At 36.2% G+C, this 14,262-nt stretch overlaps 1 protein-coding gene across 1 annotated transcript; it reads left to right on the top strand.

Annotated features, from left to right (window-relative positions):
* The first annotated feature begins 10,925 nt into the window (after positions 1-10,925).
* LOC125478641 (L-type lectin-domain containing receptor kinase IX.1-like) lies at positions 10,926-13,711 on the top strand. The gene has a single exon (XM_048587020.1). It carries the CDS (start codon positions 11,360-11,362, stop codon positions 13,442-13,444), a length of 2,085 nt encoding a protein of 694 aa, XP_048442977.1. The 5' UTR covers positions 10,926-11,359; the 3' UTR covers positions 13,445-13,711.
* Positions 13,712-14,262: the final 551 nt, after the last annotated feature.

The following is a 14,262-nucleotide window of genomic DNA, read 5'->3' as shown; positions in this document are numbered from 1 at the left end:
CACACACACACACACACATATATATATATATATATATATATATATAAGTCTCCTCCCAAAGTCGTGGAATGTTATCTCATATTTATAAGATAATATGTAATGCGGTTGCTTTCAATTTCTAATCTTTAAGATAAGCTCAAAGATTCGTCGATTTGTTATCTTTTGTGGAAAAGAGTAGAAGACTAGCACGTCTATCCAACTGGGAAGAAGCAATCGGATGGGCTCTTGCTCATGGAAAGCTATCTTCATCTGTCGGTTTTGAACGGTCAACTCAAACTAAGAAGAGAAAAGATTCTTAGGTTTAATTTCATTCGAAGATTATTTTTCCAACAATCAACTAAATCGGAAAGTTGTATGACCATTAGATTAAATAGTAGTTGTTTTAGATTTTTTTTTTTAGAATTGTATTCGTCTAGTATTTTCGCTGCAAATGATTGTATTAACGATTTTGAATTTATCAAATTTTTTTGCAAATATAATCTTTGAACAATGAATTAAAATAAAGTTCACAATAACAGTGTATCACATTATGTCATAAATAAGTAAAAATACTGAGCATGTTAAAGAAAAAGAATTTACGATATCGTTTCTGTCGAATAATACTAGCAAGTGGTCGGTAGACCTGGCAATTAGCTTCCAAAAATTCAATATACGAGTGGAGGCTTAACATCCCGTGTTGATAACGATTAAACTTATCAGCGATCAGTTAGCAATGACGGGCGTTGGGTGAGTGCCATAGGAACAGGGGCCATCTCAAAGGGCCACCCAACTTTTTATTTTATTCTTTTCAAAACTAACTACAATATTTACATGTTCTTAATAAAATTACCATTTGACGATCATACAAAATTTATATTACGTATTTAATATAATTATTATCTGACTGTTGATTGTATTAAATCTAAGTATTGTACTGTAGTCATACCTTATAATTATACTTTCTTTTTTACTTGATTAAAAACATTTAAACATCCTACATAATTTTTACATCAGCTGACTCGCAGCCAAGCATCAACCATATTGGGCCTGTAGCCCACATCAGCCCCAGTTTTGGGTCATGACTTATTTTCTTCACATAGGGTACCGAAGCTACCCCTCATTCACTATATTGTGCATGTGTTTGCTTGTAGGTACCCACGAACTTGAATTTCATATTTTAAATTTGAACTTAAAGTTTCAAAAATAATGAGAAATCCGAAGTTTCATAAAATAATACACCCATGAAACTTGCAATTTTTCATCTTACAATTAAACTAAAACGTGTCTAATATAACTCAAACGTTCTACCTTTTGACTATGGATGTTTTTCCGTAGCACTAACCATAATCTTGTTCACTTTGTTACAACGACATGTCGAACCTTAACAAACTCAACTTTACCGTTTTGGAGGTCTCTGAAAAAAAAAAAAAAAAAAACCTACTTGAAAAGGGTCCGAGATGTGAAGCTCCACCTTACCATAAAGAGTCTGAGAGCCACTATTGAAGTTGAAAGGAACACTCCAGTTGGTGAAGCAAACAAAGTTACTACTATGATCTTCATTCGAAGGCATATGCATGATGCAAATGTAGACTGAGTGACTCACTAAAAAGGATTCCCGAGCTTTATGCCTTGTTATGGAAGAATGTTTCGATCACTGAAAGATGATCTTTTTGCCTGAAGCAAGAAACGAGTGGCAAAACTTGTGTTTCCAAGACTGTAAGTCAGTGAATGAATACAATATTGAAAGTATGTCGAACTCGATCACTCCTCAAATTCTGCAACGTGGAGAGGATCTTCAATTCAACACATAAATCAACATTCTACATGAAACGTCTCATACCTTTTGAGAAAACTAACTTGTTCACTAACCGTCAGCACAAATTTCAACTACGTAGACGGGTTTGGGTTGGCAGTCGATGGATGACGATTAATTGGATATATGGGATTTTCCATAAGCAATCAGCAAAGATGATTGACTGGATAAACAGGATTTTCTAGAAGCAACCAGCAAAGGCGACTGACTGGATAGAAGGGTCGGAGTTGTGAAGTCAGTTTGCCTTAAGAGACTCGATTGTCTGGTTAGATGGTGTTTCTCTCAAGTACGACTGATTATTTATCTTAAGTCTTAGCCGACGAAGAATCTTTGATTCTTTCACCGAACAAGGTCCTACATTAGTTTTCTCGATGAAGTGATGTGTTACTTACAAGTTACTTTTAGAGTTTAGCACATAGACAACCGAACCATTTTTGAACTTCATAGCGATTTGCATAACCTTGTCTTCATGGTATAGAACCCCAGGGCAAGAGTGTTCCTTCCTCGACCTTATAAATCGCTCAGTTCAGAAGTCAGCAGCACATTTCACCATATTCAAAGCATTCGCCTGTAAAAGCTTGGCAGCAAATTGGCACGCCCGCATCAGCATTCAAGCCACCTAAGGACGTAGTTACTTCAGCTTGCGTGCCACGTAAGCTATCTACATCTCACTACCTTTTTCATAACAAACCAAAGCACCAAGAACAAAAGTTTTTGAAATTTTTTTTTACTTGGTTATATTCAAGTCTCTTTGTTATCCTTGGTGCATTTGGGGATTATCGTAGGAGTGTGCAAAACTTTGACGATCACTAGGCATTAAATTGAGCGTCATTGTATCCACAAGGCTAATTCGCATCTTTCCTTAACACATAAGTTGTGGGGGCAAATTAAGCCTGAAATATAACGTAGATCTCTACGTACTACGTACCTTGAAGAATCCTTCACCCTATCTTTTCTCTACGTAGCCTAAACCCACTAGCCTCAGATATCCAATAAAAATTGTCGGAGTTAGCAAAAGGGACCACAAGTGAACCACAAAATATAATTCAAGGACTTGAGCAACTGTTATTAAAATTCAGAGATTAAAACTAAATGCGTGTTATAGTTCATTGCCTCAATTTAACCCTTTTCATCTAAACAAAATACATCAACTCAATCCACGCCAAAAGATTAATCACCGCAATTTGTGTGCAAATTGGGAGATGTGAATTAGAAGAAGCTTCTTTGGACTGTTGCGATGATTAATCTGTTGGCATATTGTCTTTAGAAGCTGCTGCTTTTATTCTTTCTATTAGTCCAAACACAATATGCCAAAAATAATAAGATCAAGTATCTTATTAACAAAAATATAAAACAAAATGCATATGCATGACTAATTAACGTACTTGAGCGGGAGTCTTTAATTAATCCTGATGATGATCTTTCCAACATGAGAAATAAACAACAAACGATTACAACAAAAAAACATATAGCTAGTCTATAGATTCAGACGTCTCGTTAGGAATTGTCAATTTACTCTAACAATACTTTATAAATATAACTTCAAAACACAGTTGTAAGTTAATTAATATCAATGGCGGAGTCAGAAATTCAGACTAGGAGGGGCCTTCAAGCCATACAAAAGCAATCAGACAAAATAATTGCAATTTATTGAATGGGAGAAAAATTAAAGGTTTTGTTTTTTGTATTGACGTGGAAAACTGTAATCAAACAAGAATGGTAGAGCTTAATTTTTTAGTATTTAAATGATTATATCATAACAACAAAACTTGTTTATGACTTTGATAAATAAACGACAAAATTTAACCAAAACTAAAATTAGATATTGTTCTAGATTGTCTAAGTTTTGTTTTATACTAACTGGCCAAAAGGTGAATATGATTTTTATATGGTAAAATATAAAGCTTATTATTACAAAAAAAAAAGAAAAAAAAAAAAGAAAAACAAAGAGGTGGGACTTTGTTTAATATGGTAAAACAAAAGGCAAAAATCTGAAAGGTGTAACACCAGAACGTCTCGACCTCAAGACCACTTGAGGCTGCGAAACCGCCCCCACGAACGAGCCACGTTCTCGGATTCCAGATAATATATATAAAACGAAAACTCCAGGATAGGCCTAGGCCTTCACTGATCTCTACATGGCTTCGCCTTAATATCATTTTTCTTAATAAGTTATCCAAACAAGAAACTTCATAAGTGACATTTAATTCACCTAACTTTGATCCAAATGTGCCGTATTAATTTAATAAAACTTAATAAATTTTTTTATGTGTGGTGATCAAGTAGTTATTTAATTTATAGGAATCAAAGTCAAAATCCGAAGAATGGATTTTGACTTTGGTAACATAAGATTGAATTGTAGAAAGAACCATCCGGATCGTTTTTTTATTGATATTCCTGGTTACTAATACTAACTAGGAAATCTCTATTAAACAAAATAAAAGAGTGAATTCTTTCGCTTTCTTCCGTGGAATTAGTTAACAAGGTCTTGCATCTTTCTATATCTCCCGAAAATAATCCCCCACTAAGAATCTTTTTTGTTGGATCGTATTATAACGAATTCTTTGGGAGTTTTTAGGAAATACTTTAAAATTTTATTAAATTATGAAATTTATAAGACAAGAAAAGATAATAACTACATATATAGTACTACGGTTTACTAATATTTCTATTAATTTGTAAGTGAGAGGTACTCTTAAGTTTGAATCTTGTGACCAATTTATTCTTCACCTCTTAATGTAAAGATATCGTGTATTGAAAAAAAAAAAAAAAAAAAAGAAAAAAACCTCCCATCCAAATGCACCTTAATTGTACCAGGTCTTCGCAGGTTAGCATTCGAGTCATTTAATAATGGGTAATATGGGTCTAATTTTATATGCATGTTTTGAATGAAAACCACTAGTGTTACATCATTATAGGTGAAGTCTAGTAAGTAGACGTCAGCAACTAAAGTTTCTATGATTTCAAAACAAAGTACATCAATTATCATTGTACGTTTTAACAGAATTCATCCAAAAATTACCGTGAACTAGATTTGGAAAAATTAGTTTATTATTGTACCATCGTTGGGGGAAAATGGTCTATCAATAGGTATGTTAATTTGCTGCGGTTTCCATTTTTATTTCTTCTTTGTATCTCTTTATATTTGTGCTTTGCAGAAGGGTTATGCTACCTGTGTTGGTGGAAATGTTTTCTACCTATGCGGGGGAAAATCGAGTTTATAATACCTCTTGGCCAAAAGCTCCCATCGCTAAAACAATTCTGCTAATTTGTTGGGTTTTAAACCTTTTTTTTCTTCCATCTTCTTGTTCTTGTTCATGTTAATGTTTGTCTACCTCAATTGGTGGAAACTGTAGTCTAAAATTTGCTTGAATTTTATTCCTCTTCTCATTGAGCAGGTATTATTATTGTTTCTATATCTATTATTCAAGTACTCCAAATAATGAACGTGTGCGTAAAGAAAAGAACAGGAAAATGATGAGGATTGGAGAAAGAAGAGGATGATGAACGTGCATATAGTTAATAAGCTAAAATTTAGGAGAATTATTGTTTTACTTTTTCATGAATTAATTAAGAGATTATGATAACTTATCAGTTATTACTAATGATAAGATTAAGGGTACCTTTGGAATGAAAGAAAAGGATGCAAAAAAAAAAAAAGAAAAAAAAAAGAAAAAAAAAAAAGGAAATGACAATGCTGATGCGCTTTTAAATCTAGGTCAAAAAACAAAGGTAGTTTTTTAACTAAGTCCAGTTATCCAATTACATATTTTTATACCAATTTTGCCCTTTTAGATAAAAATATTTAAATTCTTTAATGTTTGTATCATTTATTCAGTTTTTAATTTTGAATATTTAAATACTGACTAAAATATTATCTAGTAACCACCTAATGATGTTTACCTACAAAACCGATATAATTTAGTAACTACCTATTGTATAGGAAGAAAAATACTTTATACCAACAAAACAGATGTAATCTACCTACAAAACAAAAATAAACTACCTATTGTATAGGAAGAAAAATGCTTTATACCTGCAAAATAGATATAATCTACCAACAAAATAAAAATAAACTACCTATTGTATAGGAAGAAAAATGTTGAACCTCCATGGCAGAACATTAGAATAGAAATATGATATAATATACCTCCATTAAAGGAACAAATACTAAACATAAAAAAGGAACAAATACCAAGTTTCAGGTTACCTTTATGATACGCACAAAAATATAATAGAGCAAATATAAATGCATGATACTGTATTATTGCTTGCAATTGATACTGTATTGCCGAACGAATATGTAAAAAAATTGTGAAAGCTATGTAAAAACTGAAATTGTCATGAAGGAATTTGGAGGGAGGAACACAAAATATCACCCATGAAAGATGAGAGAAGAAAGATGATGATTGATTCCATGATCTAACAAAGGGAATTGTTTAGAAGAAGGAAAAAAAAAGGAGGGATGAAACGGACTGGGGGTTGAGATTTTATTGCTATAACTAATCCTACAATTAAGGGATTAGTTAAACCACAAATAATCATATAATTAAGAAATTTTGAATATTTACTACAATTTATAAGTCTAAGGGATAAATATGGTACAAATTATAAATAAGCTTACGTGGAATATCAATTATTGGACCTATTTCAATGCAATGGACTAATTATAGTAATGACTCACAAAATTGGATCTATATCAAATTATCCCTTTTTTTTTTTAGAATAAACAATATTAAATACACTAAGAGCAACCCCAGCATGCCCAATTCCGGTGGGGATAGGCCTTCCCCACTCCCCCCACCACCAAAGAAGCCTCCAGCCCTCACCAATCAATTGGGCTCCATGGGAGCCCGACATTCAACATGCCAAAATCGCCTAGGCAATGCCTAGGTGTTGTCACGCTGACGTTAATCAATTAAAAATTTATAAAAAATATTAATTTTTTTTCCTATAAATACCTAACCATGTTCTTCAACCTTACACTTGTTTCAATATTTTCAAATACTTTCAACTAATCTTTTATTATTATCAGAAATTAAAAATGAAAAATTCTAAAAAGTTAATTACAAGTACAAAATGTAACATCCCACATCGCCTAGGAGAGTGGATTCTGTAAGCCTTATTGTATATTCCCATCTCTACCTAGCACGAGGCCTTTTGGGAACTCATTGGCTTCGGGTTCCATCAGAATTTTGAAGTTAAGCGAGTTTGCGCGAGAGCAATCCCAGATGGGTGACCCACTGAGAAGTTATCGTGTGAGTTCCTAGAAACAAAACCGTGAAGACATGGTCGGGGCCTAAAGCGGACAATATTGTGTTACGGTGGAGTCGAGGCCGGGATGTGGTGGGGGCCCGGGCCGGGATATGACAATTTGGTATCAGAGCCAATCCCTGGCCGAAAGTGTACGAAGACGTTGGGCCCCTAAGGGGGGTGGATTGTAACATCCCACATCACCCAGGGGAGTGGATCCTGTAAGCCTTATATGTATATTCCTATCTCTACCTAGCACGAGGCCTTTTGGAACTTACTGGCTTCGGGTTCCTTCGGAATTCCGAAGTTAAGCAAATTCGTGCGAGAGCAATTCTAGGATGGGTGACCCACTAGGAAGTTATCGTGTGAGTTCCTAGAAAAAAAAAAAAACCGTGAGGGTGTGGTCGGGGCCCAAAGCGGACAATATTGTGTTACGGTGGAGTCGAGCTCGGGATGTGGTAGGGGTCCGGGCCGGAATGTGACACAAAAAAATATAAAAAAATTAATTAAAAATACAACATTTCAACCAATATTTTTCTATAAATACATAACCATGTTCTTCCACATTACACAACATTTCAATATTTTCAAATATTGAAGTGTGTCGATGAAGACGTTGGGCCCCTAAGGGGGGTGGATTGTAACATCTCATATCGCCCAGAGGAGTGGATCCTGTAAGCCTTATATGTATATTCCCATCTCTACCTAGCACGAGGCCTTTTGGGAGCTCACTGGCTTCGGGTTCCATCAGAACTTCGAAGTAAAGCGAATTCGCGCGAGAGCAATCCTAGGATGGGTGACCCACTAGGAAGTTATCGTGTGAGTTCTCAGAAATAAAACCGTGAGGAAGTGGTCGGGGCCCAAAGATGACAATATCGTGCTACAGTGGAGTCGAGCTCGGGATGTCGTGGGGGCCCGGGCCAGGATGTGACACAAAAAAATATAAAAAAATAAATTAAAAATACAACATTTCAACCAATATTTTTCTATAAATACATAACCATGTTCTTCAACATTACACAACATTTCAATATTTTCAAATACTTTCAACCTATTTTTTTATTAGGATTCGAAATTAAAAATAAAATTATTTTTTATTATTTTATAAAATAAAAAAAATATTAATATTTTAATATGAATTGCCTTGGCTATTCAGTTTATGGGCGAAAATGCACTTAGGCAGTTGTTGTTCATTACAGGCCGTTCCTGGCAATGCAACTGCCTTTCCATTTGGCGGGGATGGGTCCATTTCGTGAAATGGTTATTTCCAATCCAGATCTCTAATCAGTGGTCTAAATTAAGGGTTATTTATAATTGACAATTTGTCATATGAAGAAATTGTTGAGGTTTTGGGGAAGAGATAGAGAGGGGCGTCAACCTCACAACAAGGGGGAAGCTATGGGGACTAAGGACGGGGTTGCGAATCATCGGGAAGGGAGGTGGAAGGTGGTTATGGGTATTTTAGGGCCTGTTTGGTATCCTATTTGAAATTTTTTATCATTTCTCAAAACATTTCTTGAAAACAATTTTTTTTAAAGACTCAAAAACTTGATTGGTTTACGATTTAAAATTTTTAAATGTGACGACTTAAACTAGATAAAGAGATTTAGAAAGAAGGGGTCGCAAGAGAGGGAGAAAGAGGAGAGAGGAGGAAAGAAAGTAAGAGATGATTGAAGGAAAGAGAAATAAGAGAGAGGATTGTACGAGATAGAGAGGAAGATGAGTGAGAGAAAAAACTGTGGGAATGAAAAAAAGCGGATTGGAGGAGAGACTAAAATGGTAAAAAAAAAGAGGACAGAGAGAGATAAATTTGAAGTGAGATGGGAGGAGGGAAAGAAAAGAAAGGACTGAGTTTAAGTTTAAAAACTCTAAAAACTCATTTTTTATGTTTTTAGAGAATAGACTATATTTTTTAGTTAGTCTTGAATTCAGTTTTTGAAAATAATCCTACCAAACAAGTTTTTAAGGCCTAAAACTTGAAAATTGTTTTTGAGTTTAAAAAGTTAGATTCAAGTAGAGTACCAAACAGACCCTTACTTTCTTCTAGTTTTATTTTCTCTTTAAATTTTATTTTTTATATTAAAATAAGTTTTTTTTTTTTTTATTTTTATATTGACACTAGCATACACACAAAGTGTGTGAGAAATTTTTTTGCTTTTGTTTTTGAAATATAAGGAGAGAGTGATAGATAATGTGGGAGTGAGATTTTTTATTTTTTAAATTAGAGATATGTTAGGATTACATATAGGTGAGGCTTCGAAGAAAAAAAAAGAAAAATTTGGTTGTGTGAAATTACATTTCTGCCTCATATTTCTTATTCATGTTTTGTTTTAATTAGAGGGTTAAACTGGTAACTTCATAGGGTTTTGGTTGACAGTGAGTGTTTTATTAATTAGTAGAGATTACAATGGAACACATGTCAAATTTTGAGTGGAAGTACTATATGCTAACAAATTCGTCTTTAGCGAGAATTGAACGTATCACTTATAAGCATGGTTTTAAATGCCACTAGACGCTTGTCGTGCGACAAGCTGGGACCTAATGCCTAGGTTAGGCAGATTTAAATAAATTTATTATATATTATATGAATATAATTAATTATTTTTTCATGTACACAATATGATGGCCTAAGAAAAAAAAATTATCCAAATAATTCAGATGACACATATATATCCCTTTATGCAAAAGGATCCTCATTTTTTGAAAACAATGAAGATTAGGTGTGGGGTCCACTCCACATCGAACTTCAACAATCCGATTGTCTATTTTGTAAGTCTCGATTCATAGATCATCCTTGTAAAAATTCAGTTCAATCAGAAACCATTTGCCCATCTAATTATCAAGATAAAATTTCATTGTTTCTTATATAACAAAGTATTCATTAATTTCTTTGAACTCAATTAGATGCCTTAAATATTTCCTATTTGGCTAATATTTTGCAAAGATGATCTATGAGGTGCAACTTGAAAAAGAGATGGTTCGGATCATTAAAGTTCGATGTTGGTGTGGACCCCACAACTAATCCCCATTTTTTTTTTTTTAATGAGGATCCCTTCCTTTAACAAATAAAGTAAAATACCCTTTCCATTAAGTCTATTCGGTTCTCTTCCTTGGCCCTTCAGAACCACAAAGTGATATTGCAGCTCGCGCCGCCACAATTGAAATGTCAAATACCCCTCTCTTTATGTGCGCGTACTCTCTCTTCCCTCATCTGCTCATAGACGGCAAACCTACAGAAACTCGTCGAGATCGGAAGTTGTAGAGAGTTTGAGATTTGCAATTACCTAGAATGGCGCCTAGCTTCGCCTAGACCGCCTAGCGAGCGCCTAGGCGGTTGCCTAAATCCCCTCCGCCTTAAGTGAACGTTTTGGTCGAAATTGGGTCAGAGCTCCGTCGTTCAGCGCCTTGGCGCCGCCTAAGCCAATTTTTAGAACATTGCTTATAAATAAAAAGAAATATCAACATACCGTAATACTAAGTGACATAGAGTTACCGTTATTGGACTTAATTAAAAAATAACAAAAAAGTGGACTAATCCTAATACTAGGGTATAAATTTAGGCTGATATCAAATTTTCTCTTTAATAATAAAAAACTTCAAATCAGGAACCTTAGGTTTAATGAAATCTAAAGCTTAAGAAAGATGGAAAAATGTTTCTTCCTCTTTTTTTTTTTTTTTTTTGGTCCCAACCCTCTATATGTACACACACGCACATAACAGTCCATGTTTTAAGTCTTTTATCAAAGATCATGTTTACAAAAAATCATCTCTTTCATTCTATGAACCCAACTCTCCTAAAATGTAAATATGTTTTCAAGGACGACTGAAAACATCACCATTAACATGTATGTGTGTGTGTGTGTGTGTGTGTTTTTTTTTTTCCAAAGCTTCACATCCTTCCTTCCCTTGCCCAAATTATGAATAAAAAGTGGCAAGGGAAGGAATGTGATTTGTATTTGAATTGGTAGTACTCGAACATAGTTTAAAGAGTCAACAAGGTCAAGTTGTCGAAGGAAAGTGATTTGTATTTGAATTGGTAATTTCCGAAACTTTTGTGTTTGTCAACAGCTTTGGGACTGAGGACATCCTTAATTATCATTAATATCACCAATGCAATATCACTCCCTTCCTCATGTTTTAATAACAGCAGAGTGTACAAATTTTTTCTGTTATCTCCTTGTGTCAATAATTCCACAACCTACTCTGTTCAAGCACGTACTGCTCTTTCAAGTCTTTACTTCAGATGAGAAACATTTGTTCAAGCTAGCTTAATACAAACCCTCTGAAACTCAATCTCTCTCCTGATTTCCAAAAATGGTTGCCATGATCATTGCATCCACACTCCGATCTCCAAAGCTTCACTTCCTACTTGTTCTCTTCTTTCTCTTAACCCCTCCTATCACTCCATTAAACTTCAGCTTCTCCAGCTTCAGTGTTGCTGACTTCGCCACTATACTTACGGAGGGCGATGCGTATTTGGACCCCCAATTCCTCCGCCTCACCAAAAGCGCTGTGGACCAAGCACATGACGGCAGTGTCGGCCGAGCCACTTTCCACCAACCCTTCCTCCTCCGGGAAAACGCGACCGGAAAACTGGTTGATTTCACCACCAATTTTGTCTTCGCCATCGACTCCAATCACAGCGTTAAATATGGCGACGGCCTCGTGTTCTTCATAGCCCCAAAAGGCTCCTTCCTCAACGCCACACTAGGCCGGGGTAGCAGTCTCGGCCTCCCTTTCGACTCCACACCTTCGAACGACACCAGTATTGTGAGGAATCAGTACCCTTTTGTGGCGGTGGAGTTTGATATCTTCTCAAACGGTAAGCAGCCAGCCTTCGACGACCCCATCTTCCCTCATGTAGGTATCGACGTCAACTCCCTCAACTCTTCTATTACCAGCCGCTGGGATGGCGGTATAATGGTTGGCAAACCAAATAGTGCTACCATTACTTATAATTCCACTACAAAAAATCTTAGTCTAGCCGTCACTAGTTTTGATTACAATTATACCGAACGAAAGATGACACATACTTACTATATTATTGATCTGAAAGATTATTTGCCTGATTGGGTCGTTGTGGGGTTCTCTGCTTCAACGGGTAGCTCTGTTTCTCTTCAGAAGATCATCTCATGGAGTTTCACTTCCACTTCACTCGTTGATCACGAGGTTGATACTGCACCAACACCGGCAGTGGTTGCAGTTCCTGCATCAAACCCCATGGCTAGTTCTGCCTATCGAAGTAAGCGCATAGGACTAGTAATTGGGTTGGGAGTTGGAGGATGTGCTGTCGTGGTTGGTGGGTTGGGTTTGGTTTTGTTCATTTTGTGGAAGAAGAGGAAAACAGGAGAAAGTAGTGATGAAGATTCCGTTGTTCATGAATTGGTTGACAACGACTTTGAAAGGGGGGCTGGTCCCAGGAAGTTTTCGTATAGGGAATTGGCTCGGGCAACGAATAACTTTGGGGAGGAAGAAATGCTTGGAGAGGGAGGGTTTGGTGGGGTTTACAAAGGCGTTATGCCAGACTTGAAGTCACCGGTTGCTGTTAAGAGGATGTCGAGGGGTTCTAAACAAGGACCGAAGGAGTATGCCTCGGAAGTGAAGATCATTAGTCGACTTAGGCATCGAAATCTTGTTCAACTGATTGGTTGGTGCCATGAAAGAAAATTCTTACTTGTGTATGAGTTCATGCCCAAAGGCAGCTTAGACTCTCATTTGTTCAAAGAGCAAAGCGTGTTAACTTGGGAGGCAAGATACAAAATTGCTCAAGGCTTGGCCTCCGGATTGTTCTACCTACACCAACAATGGGAGCAATGTGTGCTACATAGGGATATCAAGTCCAGCAATATTATGTTGGATGCGAACTTCAACGCGAAACTTGGGGATTTTGGGTTAGCAAGGCTTGTGGACCACGGACAAGAGCCGCAAACGACAGCATTGGCTGGAACCTTGGGTTACATGGCCCCCGAATATGTTGTCACAGGAAAGGCTAGCAAGGAATCAGATGTCTACAGCTTTGGAATTGTTGCTTTGGAGATTTGTTGCGGGAGAAAATCTATCGACCCAAAGTTTGGAAGTAGTAAGGTCAATCTGGTTGAGTGGGTTTGGGAGCTTTATGGAGAGGAGAGAGTTATTGAAGCAGCTGACCCAAAATTATGTGGAGATTTTGATGAGCAACAAGTGGAGTGCCTGATGATTGTTGGCTTGTGGTGTGCTCATCCGGACTACAAGATGAGGCCTTCAATACAACAAGCCATTCAAGTGCTCAACTTTGAGGCTCCATTGCCGAATCTCCCATCAAAGATGCCGGTGGCCACCTATTTTGCTCCTCCGAGATCGCTCTCAAAGTCAGATGGTGCTTCTGGTTCTCAAGGAGGCCAAACTGAATCTTCAGGCTAAGCCTACAACACCAATTCCTCAGACTTCACAGGATCTTCTTCTGCAACAAATTCCCATCCGATAAATCTCACTTGGTTAAGAAACAGACTATAATTTACCGACTGATAGGATCCTGGTTTTTTTTTGGATATTTTCTAATTTCCCTTTTTTCGTGTTTTTGAAATCGTAAAATCATGCATAAAAAACAGGCTGAATATGATGTATAAGTGGTAATTGTCATGAATGAATTTCTTTGACCAGGTCGTAATGTGAAAATTTCTATGACCACGTTGACATGAACGGATGGATGACAAAGATGAACGATGGCGCCTTGTGCCGGCTTTGAGGGGGAGCAACTTGTACAATTGTACAGGGCTCCCCCACCTCCAAAGGACCCTCAACTTTTGGCTGATATATGGTTAGATTAATTAACTTTGAGATCTGATTACTTCGTTTTTTGTTCAGGCCGAGAGAATGGAGTGCGAGATAGAGAGATTAAAAAGAACGAATGTGTGGATTTTTAATTTCTAATTTTTTATATCATTTGTTGCTGAAGGTCTACCTTTGGATTTAGTGTTTTACTATATTATTCATCATTTTGTTTTGTTTCATGGCTTCTTTTATTTGTTCACTACTAATTTTGTCAATTGATCACATAATTTTGGTGAGATTATGTAATTTGGTACCAGAGCAAAAGGGTCCAGTTTATAATTTCCGTACAAGGTCCCTAAAATCTCAAAGACGACGCCCTGCTCCGCATGTATATGCCTAAGTTATAGAGAGTTTGATGAAATGTACTTGACTTTGAAATTTAAGTGTATTAAATATACACTTTTAAG

This window comes from the organism of the source record quoted next, unplaced genomic scaffold, assembly GCF_019419815.1.
Source record: "Pyrus x bretschneideri cultivar Hongxiangsu unplaced genomic scaffold, Pyrus_bretschneideri_v1 Contig25, whole genome shotgun sequence".
Taxonomy (NCBI): domain Eukaryota; kingdom Viridiplantae; phylum Streptophyta; class Magnoliopsida; order Rosales; family Rosaceae; genus Pyrus; species Pyrus x bretschneideri.
The sequence above is the reverse complement of the archived record's forward strand: the minus strand, read 5'-3'. Positions and strand labels throughout refer to the sequence as shown.